Here is a 14,374-nt window from a genome sequence, read left to right as displayed (position 1 = left end):
AGTAATGCTGAAAAGCTGAAGTTGAACGGTTCTGTGAAGACCTACAAGACCTTCCAGAACTAACATCCAAAAGAGATGTCCTCTTCATTACAGGGGACTGAAATGCAAAAGTAGGGTTAAGAAACACCTGGAGTAACAGGCAAATTTGGCCTTGGAGTATAAAAGGAAGCAGGTCAAAGGCTAACAGAGTTTTGCCAAGAGAACACACTGGTCATAGCAAACACCCTCTTCTAACAACACAAGAGAAGATTCTACACATGGACATCACCAATGGTCAATACCGAAATCGGATTATATTCTTTGCAGCTAAAGATGGAGAAGCTCTACACAGTCAGCAAAAACAAACTAGGAGCTGACTGTGGCTCAGTTCATGAACTCCTTACTGCCAAATTCAGACTTAAACTGAAGAAAGTAGGGGAAACCACTTGGAGAAGGAAATGGCAACCCACTCCAGTGTTCTTGCCTGGAGAATCCCAGGGACTGGGGAGCCTGGCGGGCTGCCGTCTATGGGGTCACACAGAGTCGGACATGACTAAAGCGATTTAGCAGCAGCAGGGAAAACCACTATACCATTCAGGTATGACCTAAATCAAATCCCTTACGATTATACAGTGGAAGTGACAAATAAATTCAAGTGATAAGATCTGATAGACGGAGTGCCTAAAGAACCATGGACAGAGGTTCATGACACTGTACAGGAGGCAGTGATCAAGACCATCCCCAAGGAGAAAAAAAATGCAAAAGGCAAAACGGTTGTCTGATGAGGTCTTACAAATAGCTGAGAAAAGAAGAGAAGCTAAAGGCAAAAGAGAAAAGGAAAGATAAACCCATTTGAATGCAGAGTTCTAAAGAATAGAAGGAGAGATAAGAAAGCCTTCATAAATGATCAATGCAAAGAAATAGAGGAAAACAACAGAATGGGAAAGACTAGAGATCTCGTCAAGAAAATGAGAGATACCAAGGGAATATTTCATGCAAAGATGGGCACAATAAAGGACAGAAATGGTTTGGATCTAACAGCAGCAGCAGAGATTAAAAAGAGGTGGTAAGAATACACAGAAGAACTGTACAAAAAAGATCTTCACGACCCAGATAATCACGATGGTGTGATCACTCACCTAGAGCCAGACATCCTGGAATGCAAAGTCAAGCAGGCCTTAGGAAGCATCACTTCAAACAAAGTTAGAGGAGGTGATGGAATTCCAGTTGAGCTATTTCAAATCCTAAAAGATGATGCTATGAAAATGCTGCACTCAATATGCCAGCAAATTTGGAAAACTCAGCAGTGGCCATAGGACTGGAAAAAGTCAGTTTTCATTCCAATCCCAAAGAAAGACAATCCAAAGAATGCTCAAACTACTGCACAATTGCACTCATCTCACACACTAGTAAAGTAATGCTCAAAATTCTCCAAGCCAGGCTTCAACAGTACTTGAACCATGAACTTCCAGATGTTCAAGCTGGTTTTAGAAAAGGTGGAGGAACCAGAGATCAAATTGTCAACATCTGCTGGATCATGGAAAAAGCAAGAGAGTTCCAGAAAAACATCTATCTCTGCTTTATTGACTATGCCAAAGCCTTTGACTGTGTGGATCAAAACCAACTGTGGAAAATTCTGGAAGAGATGGGAATACCAGACCACCTGACCTGCCTCCTGAGAAATCTGTATGCGGGTCAGGAAGCAACAGTTAGAACTGGACGTGGAACAGCAGACTGGTTCCAAATCGGGAAAGGAATATGTCAAGGCTGTATATTGTCACCCTGCTTATTTAACTTATATTTAGAGTACACCATGAGAAATGCTGGGCTGGAAGAAGCACAAGCTGGAATGAAGACTGCCAGGAGAAATATCAAGAACCTCAGATATGCAGATGACACCACCCTCATGGCAGAAAGCAAAGAAGAACTAAAGAGCCTCTTGATACAAGTGAAAAAGGAGAGTGAAAAAGTTGGCTTAAAGCTCAACATTCAGAAAACTAAGATCATGGCATTTGGTCCCATCACTTCATGGGAAACAGATGGGGAACAGTTGAAACAGTGAGAGACTTTATTTTGGGGGGCTCCAAAATCACTGCAGATGATGACTGCAGCCATGAAATTAAAAGATGCTTACTCCTTGGACAGAAAGTTATGACCAACCTAGATAGTATATTAAAAAGCAGAGACATTACTAGGTCTGTCTAGTCAAGGCTATGGTTTTTCCAGTAGCCATGTATGGATGTGAGAGTTGGACTATAAATAAAGCTGACTGCTGAAAAATTGATGCTTTTAACTGTGGTGTTGCAGAAGACTCTTGAGAGTCCCTTGGACTGCAAGGAGATCCAACCAGTCAATCCTAAAGGAAATAAGTCCTGAATATTCATTGGAAGGACTGATGCTGCAGTTGAAACTCCAATACTTTGGCCACCTGATGCGAAGAACCAACTCATTGGAAAAGACCCTGATGCTGGGAGAGACTGAAGGCGGGAGGAGAGGGGGACGACAGATGAGATGGTTGGATGGCGCCACTGACGCGTTGAACATGAGTTTGAGTAAGCTCTGGGAGTTGGTGATGGACAGGGAAGCCCAGCGTGCTGCAGTCCAAGGGGTTGCAAAGAGTCAGACATGACTGAGTGACTGAATAATGCTTGGGAGCCACAGCCGCCATGCTGGACAACTTCAGGGGCAGCCTTTACGCCGTGGGCTATGATCTTCTCTAGGAGGCGCCACTCAAGTAGAATACAATGGTGGTGGTACACCAAGCTTTTGCGCAGTAGGACCTTGCTGGGACCAAATCCTACAAGAGTCAGACGTGTATCACAAATAAAGCCTCAATCCTTACTGTAGTTTTCTCACTAATTTTTTCTAAAAACAAACCAGTGGACAAATAAAACATTTTAAATCCCCAGTTAAAATGTCAGGAGGGACATTAGGTGATACAATGTTTCCAGATAAGCACTATTTAAAATCCTAATGCTGCAGTGGATTATGTGTTCCTAAGGAAAGCAGGTTTGTAGGTAAAATGTATGCCTGATCATTTTTTTTCCTCCTGTTCCATTTAATTTGGGTCTAACAGTTCCTAGTATCTGTTATATCCAAAGAGTCTCAGGAAAAATATAAAAGAAAAAGGTACTTTACTTTTAAATAAATTCCAAAGTCATGTCTCTGCTTCAGGCTCTCAAGATAAAAGACAGCAGCCGAGTAGTTCAGGCAGTAGGTCTGGTGGCTCTGACACAGGCTACCCCGGAAATACTGCAAGGGGAGAAGGGCACGAGAGAGTGAAAGGATGCAAAAGTACAGAGAGACTTTCTCTTCACTTTTATCAGTAACCAAAGCAGGGAAAGCTGGGGACACACCATTATCAACCATGTGTACACGGAGGGAAGCAGGTGATCGTCAAACACTATTAAACAATGGTATCCCCATAATAAACCATTAACTCCTATATTGGAAAGCTTGATGCTGGAGCCGAAGCTCCGATACTCTGGCCACCCGATGCACAGAGCCAACTCACTGGGAAAGACCCTGATGCTGGGAAAGATTGAGGGCAGGAGGAAAGGGGGTGACAGAGGATGACATGGTTGGATGGCATCACCGATTCAATAGACATGAGTTTGAGCAAACTCAGAACATAGTGAAGGACAGGGAAGCCTGGTGTGCTGCAGTTCATGGGGTCGCAAAGAGTTGGACACAACTTAGTGACTGAATAACTCCTCCTCCTCAATAAATTGCCTTTTCTTGCCTGTATTTTTTTTAAAAATTCTATTTGGGACATCTTGATGTAATTCACCCTTTATTTGCACTTATGCTTTGTTGAGGCCCACACAGGTTGCATGGTACCTGGTAACAGACACTGCCTAAGCCTGTGCTCATAGTATGTGATTAAAGTAACAACATCTAACTTTTCATCAAATCTTCTGCAAAAATATCCACAAACTGAATTCCCCTGCCAGCTTCTAAAAAACAGTCAAATCTGGGGCACCTCTTTAAATGTACTGTTTCATAGCAAGCATTTTATGTACTTGTTTTACCTAATCTGACACTTGCCTTTCCCTTTCTTCACTATTCTTATGTACGGTCTTAAACTTGCTGTAATGATTACACATTAAATCATATCAAATTTGTATTAGAATAAGCCAGGTGGCCAGTGTGCAAGTACACACATTTACACTACCTAAATTACCACTGAGGGTAGGCCTAGCCATGGGACTTTCTGAGGCTGATGTATGTGAACAGATATGCCAGAAATGTGAAGAGTCAGTGAGCGTTCTGCCTCTGTCTTTTACGTCTTGCCCTGGAGGCGCAGTGGTGACATTCCAGGTGGTGGCTGCTCCTTCAGCAGGGGTCCCGGAGTGAGAACAATGAGAAAGCAGGAACACGGCGAGTAAGATGTGAACCAAGTCACCGAGAGTTGGAGTTTCTTTCCGTGGCACAACCAAATCCAACCTGATGCAGGCCTTTTTAAATTTAGGAAAAACTTCTGCAGCCCACCTTTGCGCCTCTGTAACATATCAGGAAGCATCCATATATGGCTATCATTATAGACTTTCGGTGAAGAGTCCATGCTTTACTAGGCTATGGTCTGAACAGCTGTGTCCCCCTCAAACTCATATGTTGAATCCTAACCCCCAAGGTGATGGTATTGGAGGGGGTGGACCCTTCCGGAGACGATGAGGTCCCAAAGGTGAAGCCTCCATGAATGAAATGAATGCCCTACAAAAGAGACTCCGGAGAGCTTGCTGGCCCCCTCCACTAAGTGAAGAATATAATGAGAAGTCTGTGATCAGAAGAGGGCCCTCACATGACCCGGCTGCCACCCTGGTATTGGATGTCCACCCTCTAGAACAGTCAGACATCGATTTCTGTTGTTTACAAGCTACCCAGTTTGTGGCACTTTGTTATGCAGAGCCTGGGCAGACTAAGGCAGACTACTTATGTGTTTTGATGAAAAGCTGTTATTTCTTCAGACTATTCACTAAAAACTGAATTAAAAATTATTTTTAGGGGGCCAGGTCTTGTTGCTAACGTCAACCTTCAGATGAATACTCCCAGATATGTCTGCCACAGCATCTATGTCCCAAGAGAGCCACAGCTATCCCTCATCCTTGGAGATTCTCCAAGACCAGCAGAGGAATGATATACTTGGATCTATAATGGGTGCTGATGCTCTTTTGTGCTTCTTCCCATCACCATTAGAGGACGATGGCCAGGTTAGCCCAAGGAGCCAAGTGGAGAGAGCCTGCCAGTTGTCCTAGCCCTTGATGGAGTACGAAATTATCAAGAAAACCAAGGGGACTTCAGACCCTGAACCAACACACATCCAATCATGCTCATTATCTAACTTACTAAGGGCTCTACCCTTTAACAAAAATAAAAAATGTGTAGCGTGCAATGGTCCTAAAGAAATAATTTCTGACTCTAAAGGAATTGGGAGATCCTGAGATTTTAGCTAATTATTTCCAACACTTTATATTCTTTCTCCTGTTTTTCAAAGCTTTTCTTATTCTGATGTGCTTTCAAAATTCACTGAAGGATTTCCCCAGCTTATGCCTAGTTTTCTGCTTGTTTTGCCTTCTTAAATAGTCCTTGTTCATATCTCACTTCAAGCATCACTGCCTCAGGAAGAATTTCCTAGCTGTAACTACCTCACCATCTGCCCCAAACTAGAAGTTTCCTTTCATAATATCTATGTATCTTTTTTCCCCAGCACTAATCTCAATTTTACTATATAATCATTGGTGTCATTAGTCAATTAATTTCTTTCCCACTGGAATGAAAACTCCCCCAAAGTAAGGGGTGTGTCTAATTCTGCACATTATCATGTACATGTTATCAGCTCCACACGTAAGTACTTCGTAATGCACATTACTTTATGCTTTTCAATTTTGATGCTTGCCCTTTGCAAGAACATTAAACATGAACCTGAGTATAATGTTTACAAGTCAATGCATCTTACTCTATATTTTAAAAAATGGATTATAACAACTTAAATCCTGCTAAATGACAATAGACAGAAACAGGATTAAAAGCTCAAAGTAGGGGAGAAAGTTCAAATTATCTACTCAAGGGAAAAAATAGCATTTATCAGACCAGGGGTACAAGTCTTCCTCCTTCCTCCTCCTTTAATACACAGAAGTCTTATTAAGGGTGCTGATGGATTTGAAGGTTTACTTTATTCCTTTCAGAAAGCCTGGCACTTTTGTTAGAATGACTACTGAACCATGTAATTAGCCTGCACAAACTATTGCTGTGAATATTGCTTTAAATTGAAGTCATTTGAAAAACAGACTTGGAAATGGCTTTTCCATGCATGCAGATTTTGTATTAATAAAGCTCACACAGGAGAGATAACAATGGAAAAACAGAATCTGCGACTTATTTTTAAAAATGCTGATTGGTGGAGAAAGGGATGTTTCCCTTGTGGGAGGGTGTTGGCAGAACTTCCCCAGAAATAACAATGATGATGATGGTCGAGGAAATATAAACAATCATCCTGAGAGGTGGGTGAATTTATCACACAGAAGCTGAGATATCCCAAAGAGGATTTTACCTTTGTGAGCACGGAAATAAAATCCAACGATGGTGAAGTCTCACAAATGTCAATGTAGTCCTTGAAGATACGGAAAAGACTGTTCACAAAACCAAAGCTTGTCTAGGGCCAGGGAGAAAGGAAAACAGAGTAGGCACACTTGCAGGGCTAAGAAATAAATATCCAGTGAACTTCAAATTTTGTTCCTACACATGATTCCTACTTCCAAGTTATCTCCCTGGCAAAATTTAAAGATTTATTTTCCTCTACTCTCTAATATATTTTCTTACAAATGAATTCCTGTAGTATCTCTCTTCTCTTCCTTTTTAGAGGAAAGATAGCTTTTATTTATAATATATGTGATAAAGAACATTCATTTGAGACTAGTCATTTATGATGATGGAGCACTTAGGAATATGTTTTTCTCTTTCTTTGTATTCAACATTATTTACTGAGGAAACTCATGTACCCAACATTACTTATTCAGTCCTTCTATGCACGAGGCACTGTCTGAGGTCTTCTGGATAAAGCAGTAAACAAGATGGGTTCCTGAGTATACACTAGAAAGTATATACTTCTAGAAGGTGTTCCAGAACTTGTACTCTAGAAAAAACATGGAACATTTCCTGAATTTGTGTGTCATTCTTGGACAGAATCCATGCTAATCTTTGTCTCATTCCAATTTTAGTACATGTGCTGCTGAACTGAGCATTATGATTATTTTCTTAAGTAACCACAGAAGAATTTTTTGAAATGTTATTGAAGACTAACTGATGGCTGCAATCTATTGGAAAGATTTCCTTCTTATTAACCTGAACTCCAGACCGTAAGGTTATAGAGAAGAAATATGGAAGAAACAATATTCCATACGCCAACATGGAATACAAACCACAAAAAGAGAAAAGCATAAATTTTCAGAGTCCTCTGGTGATTTTCAAAACACGGCTACTGGAACCTTTCTACTTTGGCTCACCTGACTTAGCTCCTCCAGGTTTGCAAAAAGTCTCCATAAATCCACATCCAGGAGATATTCATGAGTCTGCAGATATTTTAATGTATTCATGAAGATCTTAAAGAAATAAAACACACATCACTTTCTGCTTTTCAATTTTGATATTTGCCCTTTGCAAGAACATTAGACATAAACCTCCTGAGTATAATTTTACAAAACAACTTAGGGAGCAGTATTTTCAATGGTTAGGAATTGTGCTAAACACAATGATGGCATTTAAGCTCCATAGAACACATAGGAAATGTGCTCTTCTGTATGAAGTGGTCGTTGCTGCGTGAGCCCTACCAATATTCCTGTAGAACATAATTTGTTTGAGCAGGCTTTCTCTCCTCCCAGCACCAGAGAGATCTCCAAGGTTCTCTTCTTGCCAGCAGCACTTACTTGAGACCAAAACAACATTCATTCTCAGTTTTTATTTATTCCTTTCTCTGCAAAAGACTTAAATGTCCTTTACTTTCAGGAAATTGAAAAGAGAACTAATGAGTGATTATCTGATAACTGGTAAGATGTTTAGATTTGGATAAAGCCATTAAATATTAATGAAAATATTAAGAGAGGCTTTATGTTACTGCTACTTGACTTGATGTTTTCCTACAATAGGAAAACTAAAGCAAGTCAAGAAAAAAACCACAATCCTCACAGATCACCTGTCCCTCATTCAATAAACTAAAGAGAGATCAATTTATTGAAACAGGAATACTCTGTATCAATATGATGAAGCATTCAGAGGGACCAAATAAGTCAAGAATTACAGGTATGAGAAGATTGGGCTTTAGATCATCAACGTTTTCCAATTCCTATTTCTATATTACCTAATCAGTGCAGTAAACGGTTCTTGAACTTGCATCAGAATCATTTAGAGGCCTTGTTAAACCAGAGATTAGTAGGCCCTACCCGAAGCCTTTCTGATTCAGTAGGTCTCTGATGAGATATGAGAATATGAATTTCTAACAAGTTCCCAAGTGATTCTGATGCTGCTGGTTCAGGGACTACACTTTGAGAACCACTGTTGAGAGCTTCCCACAATCTAGGCAGCACCAGTTGTCTGCAAGTCTGTCAATATCTTAGCATTTAAAACATATAGCAGAAAGAAACAGAAACCATGACTTCAGATAAATTGGAGACATTCAGAAGAAATCATCTTTGTGCTATAAGATTCTTCGCTTTAACTGTTTACAACAACCAAGACATGGAAACAACCTAGATGTCCATTGGCAGACGAATGGATAAGAAAGCTGTGGTACATATACACAATGGAATATTACTCAGCTATTAAAAAGAATGCCTTTGAATCAGTTTTAATGAGGTGGATGAAACTGGAGCCTATTATACATAGTGAAGTAAGTCAGAAAGAAAAATACCAATACAGTATATTAATGCACATATACAGAATTTAGAAAGATGGTAACGATGACCCTATATGCACGACAGCAACAGAGACACAGGTGTAAAGAACAGACTTTTGGACTCTGTGGGAGAAGGCGAGGGTGGGATGATTTGAGAGAATAACACTGAAACATGTATATTATCATATGTGAAATAGATCACTAGTCCACGTTTGATGCATGAGACAGGGTGCTCAAGGCTGGTGCATTGGGATGACCCTGAGGGATGGGCTGGGGAGGGAGGGTCAGGATGGGGAACACATGTACACCCATGGCTGATTCATGTTAATGTATGGCAAAAACCACCACAATATTGTAAAGTAATTAGCCTCCAATTAAAATAAATTAAAAAAACTCTTTGCTTTATAGAATTTTTTTGTTATTTAAGAAAAATATTGAGTCTTTCAGTGAATTTGAGTTACAAAATTCCAATTTACAGGCAACTTTGGGAAATTTATATTGATTGTGTAAAGGGAGGTACTTATAAACTCTAAATACCAGGGAGAGGGGTTGAAAATAAACACTGATTGAGCTTCTTTTCAACATAAAATGCTAATTTAAAAAGCTTATGTAGTTGACAGTGGGACAGGAAGTTCCGTTTTGTTTACTAGGGCAGAGGAAGGCAGTGGAGCTCGTGAGGTGAGTGCTCTGCAGTGAACATCTACTGGTTCCCACTCAGCCCCAGTGCTCCCCTTTCCCTAACATTATCCCAGTTGTCACCTCAGTATCTGCCCTTCCTCACTCCTTGAATGTGATTGCCTTAAGACAATGAGCACCCTCCTTAACATGGTAGCTGGTTCAACAGTGTGCATGTGACTTAAACCAGTCTAAACTGAATGAAAATCAAGACTCTGGCTATGAATGTTAAGAAATGATTTCTGCCTCTTTATCTCTCCCTCCCTCCCCTTTCTATTTCTTACTCTCTCCATAGCCTCAAGGACAACAGCCACTCTGTGACTATAACAGAAGCTGGCCATAGGATGAAGCTCAGACCATGGAAGGCAGGGATGAGAGATGAAAAGAGTCCTTGATTTTGAGCCCCTTGATCAAACCAACCTTGTATTCTCTCTCACCTCTGGGCTTTATGGTTACATGGGTCAATAACATACAGTCTTACTTAACTAGTTTTCTGTATCCTAACTGAAACAATCTCCAAGTTTTATCTTTCTAAGTGTCTTTGCTGTTTATATTCTGCTGGCAAAGTACTTAGCAACAACTGACACAATAAACATTACTTACAGTAAATAACTAATATTTGTATAGCACTTGAGATTTCTCAAAGGAAATTAATCTAGTCATCAAAATGATCACATCTGACGGCATTGTCATCCCTCTTGTAGCTTAGAACAGGAATAACAAAAGACATGCTGTGGGATAACTCAGGTCTGCTACCCATTTTTGTAAATAAGATATCATTTTAACACAGCCACATACAATTCTTTACAAATAATCTGTAGGTTCTTTTGTACTGCTACAGAAGAGCTGAGTAGTTGCAATAAAGACCACAAGGTTGGCAAAGCCCCAAATACTTACTATCTGGACCTTGACAGAAAGAATCTTCTGTTTTATGATATGGAAGACTAGACTTTCTTAAGTGCACAAGGCAAGTCAGAGGCAGATCTACGACTTGAACTCATGTCTCCCAACACAGTGCCTTTTCCTGGGTATGAGAGATGCCAGGATTTAAAAGTGCTTACGGGCAGAGGCCGGGAGAAATATCAATAACCTCAGATATGCAGATGACACCACCCTTATGGCAGAAAGTGAAGAGGAACTCAAAAGCCTCTTGATGAAAGTGAAAGAGGAGAGTGAAAAAGTTGGCTTAAAGCTCAACATTCAGAAAACTAAAATCATGGCATCTGGCCCCATCACGTCATGGGAAATAGATGGGGAAACAGTAGAAACAGTGTCAGACTTTATTTTGGGGGGGCTCCAAAATCACTGCAGATGGTGATTGCAGCCATGAAATTAAAAGATGCTCACTCCTTGGAAGCAAAGTTATGACCAACCTAGGTAGCATATTGAAAAGCAGAGACATTACTTTGCCAACAAAGGTCCGTCTAGTCAAGGCTATGGTTTTTCCAGTGGTTATGTATGGATGTGAGAGTTGGACTGTGAAGAAAGCTGAGAGCTGAAGAATTGATGCTTTCGAAGTGTGGTGTTGGAGAAGACTCTTGAGAGTCCCCTGGACTGCAAGGAGATCCAACCAGTCCATTCTAGGGCTGGTGCTTGGGGCTGGTGCACTGGGATAACCCAGAGAGATGGTATGGGGAGGGAGGTGGGAGAGGGGTTCAGGATTGGGAACTCATGTACACCCGTGGCGGATTCATGTTGATGTATGGCAAAACCAATACAGTATTGTAAAATAAAGTAAAAGAAAAAAAAAATAATAAAGGAGATCAGTCCTGGGTGTTCTTTGGAAGGAATGATGCTAAAGCTGAAACTCCAATACTTTGGCCACCTCATGCGAAGAGTTGACTCATTGGAAAAGACTCTGATGCTGGGAGGGACTGGGGGCAGGAGGAGAAGGGGACAATAGAGGATGAGATGGTTGGATGGCATCTGGACTCGATGGAGGTGAGTTTGAGTGAACTCCGGGAGATGGTGATGGACAGGGAGGCCTGGCGTGCTGTGATTCATGGGGTCACAAAGAGTCGGACACGACTGAGCGACTGAACTGAACTGAACTGATGGGCAGAGGCAATCTTGGGAGCAATGTGGCCCATCCTCCCCTGTGGTCTTAGAAGGCATTTTCTCCCTTCCTATCCCTTGCCCTGTGGTTCTTCTACAAGGAGCTCTCTGCTTAGAGCCTCCCCAGATCAGGACCAGTGCACTGTACAACTTCAGGGGCGCCATTTTCATGACAGACACCATGAACACACTGTGTAATCCAAGCCCCTTGTGTTACATATGGACGGTTGTCCTGGAAATCTATGACCGTGGCTCCATAGCTGACAAAACGCCTGGCACTGATCCTAAGGGAGTAAAAGAGCCCGAAGAGCAAGCTGACCAGAGATGGAATGGCTGCCTTGAGGGTGGCTGTGAGCTTCCTGACTTGACGAGTGTGTAAACACAGGGTGCGAATCAGGCAGAAGAGATGCAGACAGCACATGGGCAGCTGGACTAGTTTACTGAGAAGGTCTCACCCAATCCTCAGAGTCTATGTTTAAGAAAAGAATGAAGAGAACCCAAGTTGCAGATAACCAAAGATAAATAAAGTTTCCTTAAAATCCCCTGAAAGAGGGGAGCCACCCACCTTTCTTCAGCATGGAAAAAAGGAACGAGTCCCCAAAGAACCAATGTTTTCCATCTAACAAAAATTAAAGCCAGCATTACCATCTTAAGAACTAATAAATGGTCCAAAAAATAAGTGCATTCACTCGTGAAGAGTTCCCACAGAGCCTCCTGCTGCTTTCTCAAGTCTGATTGATTAGTAGGAAGTTTCTGATGCATTTCCATGACTTCATTCCAGGTCTTATCCTGTATGTGGGAAGAAAAAGAGAGAACAAACATTTCCACCTTGATGGGTTGATCTGTTGTCCTTTCTTGGACTTGTAGTGCAGCAGAAACAAGCAATCTCCCAAATCATGGTCTCCCATTGCAAGCCCCAGGCGCCCCTCTGGATGAAAGTGAAAAAGTAAAAGTGTTAGTTGCTCAGTCCTGTCTGACCTTTTGGGATCCCATGGACTGCAGTCTACCAGGTTCCTAGGACCATGGAATTCTCCAATTGGAGTGGGCAGACATTCCCTTCCTCACGCGATCTTTTCAACTCAGGGATTGATCTTCCTGACCCAGGGATTGAACCCGGGTCTCCTGCATTGCAGGCAGATTTTTTACTGTCTGAGTCACCAGGAAGCCCATCCCTCTGGGCAGAGTTACCCAAACCACAGTCCTCTCTGCATGAGTTTGGGATATCAATTCCTCCCATGCATGGGATGGACATGTTATTTACAGTTTAAAAAGAATCCCAAACCCAGAACTGGGAAATCTGATCCAGGTTCCACTAGTGACACTTGCTGAAATTAACTACCGAAGCATCATGAAATGAGAGTTTAAAGAGACCATCAGAAATTGTCTTATAAAAACCAGCTTATTTTTCAAATGAGGAAATGAAGGCCCAGTGAGGGGAAGAATTGTAACAACTATTAACATTTGTGTAGGACTTCTTGGTCTACAAAGTACTCTCATGTCCATTACTTTATTTAAGATAAAATGACTTCCCCGAGGTTTCAATGTGCTTTAGAGACAGCAGACCTCCTTCCACCCCGGTCTGGGCTTCTCTCCTGCACTTTGCTATTATTATGAACAATGCAATTATCTGATATCTTATAATACTGACAAAAACAAAAAAAGAAGCCACACAGAAAGCAAATCAGGAGATACCTTCAGGGTGTGGAACTCATAGTCCCTGAAGTCTGTAATCTTCAAAGAGGACAGGCAGTCTTCCAGATCAGATATATGCTTGTTCTTGTCTTTGCCCTGCTAAGAGATTGTAAGAACAGGATTTTCAAATTTGAATTCTTTTAGTGATACGCCTCTGGTAGCCTCAGCATCTTTGTTTCACGGTCCCACATGCAGGAGATCAGGCTGCGCATTTTGTCTATGAACCACTAACAGGTGAAAAGCCATTTCTGAGCCAGAGTCTGACCCACAGGAGTTCAGAATATCAGACATGGAGGAGAAAGGCTGCTGAACATGGCTGATCCAAACCTCTCATTTCACTAATTTAAAAAAAAAAGCTGGCGCCATAAAAGCAGAACTGCCATATAGCAATTAGATGGATTTCTGTCTAGTGTGCACCCTGCAAAAGTTAGTCCTTCAGAGTCGAACTATTCTGATGGACTTTACCATCAGAAGGGGCCTTGGAGATCTTAGTTCAACCCCTCATTTAGCAGATGACTAAATAAAGTCCAGAGTATTAAAGGAACTTCCCAGTACAGTAATTCTCAGCTGGAGAATACCACGATATGCTAGAAACTCTAGTTTCCTTAGATTGGAACACCTACTTATTTTTGTTTTAATTTTTATTTTAAATAATATTAGTTAAAAGAATCAGGTTCAAAGGTAACATGTGTTTGTTGCAGAAAACCTGAGAAACAAAACCACAAAGAAAAGCAAAGTTACCTGTAATCTCCACTGGCTCCCCCCACCCCCAGGTAGTTATTGAAAACACTTTTCTTATTGTATTTATAATTAATTTTTAATGGTATCACATTCATCTATCCTTTTGAAACTTACTGTATTGTGACTTTTTAATTTTTCTGACTCATTCACTATTCTCTTGCAACATCATGAATTACTCATTTTAAGAGTTCATTTTAGCAACTACACCAGGAAGAAGCTATCAAATAACAATGTGAGGCTCTCTAAAGTCAACTTGGCTGCCTTTTAGATAAATGTTTATCACAAACAACATTTTAACTTGCTGTATTGCTTCAGGGTGCATGATGCTGGCATGGATCTAAGCAG

At 41.1% G+C, this 14,374-nt stretch overlaps 1 protein-coding gene and 1 non-coding gene across 2 annotated transcripts in view; both read right to left on the bottom strand.

Moving 5' to 3' along the window:
• PLEKHG7 (pleckstrin homology and RhoGEF domain containing G7) overlaps nucleotides 1-14,374 on the bottom strand; it is a 78,781-nt gene that overhangs the window by 30,063 nt on the left and 34,344 nt on the right. The window contains exons 5-9 of the mRNA XM_052640533.1: nucleotides 13,289-13,384; nucleotides 12,242-12,385; nucleotides 7,482-7,577; nucleotides 6,530-6,631; nucleotides 3,118-3,231 (exon numbers count right to left, since the gene is read on the bottom strand). Coding sequence (XP_052496493.1) covers nucleotides 3,118-3,231; nucleotides 6,530-6,631; nucleotides 7,482-7,577; nucleotides 12,242-12,385; nucleotides 13,289-13,384 — 552 coding nt within the window. The remainder of the gene's footprint in view (nucleotides 1-3,117; nucleotides 3,232-6,529; nucleotides 6,632-7,481; nucleotides 7,578-12,241; nucleotides 12,386-13,288; nucleotides 13,385-14,374) is intronic.
• Nucleotides 7,117-7,220, bottom strand: LOC128049115 (U6 spliceosomal RNA). The gene has a single exon (XR_008199483.1). It is a non-coding gene; the product is annotated as a U6 spliceosomal RNA (small nuclear RNA).

This window comes from Budorcas taxicolor, chromosome 5 (assembly GCF_023091745.1).
Source record: "Budorcas taxicolor isolate Tak-1 chromosome 5, Takin1.1, whole genome shotgun sequence".
In the NCBI taxonomy this organism is placed as follows: domain Eukaryota; kingdom Metazoa; phylum Chordata; class Mammalia; order Artiodactyla; family Bovidae; genus Budorcas; species Budorcas taxicolor.
The sequence above is the reverse complement of the archived record's forward strand: the minus strand, read 5'-3'. Positions and strand labels throughout refer to the sequence as shown.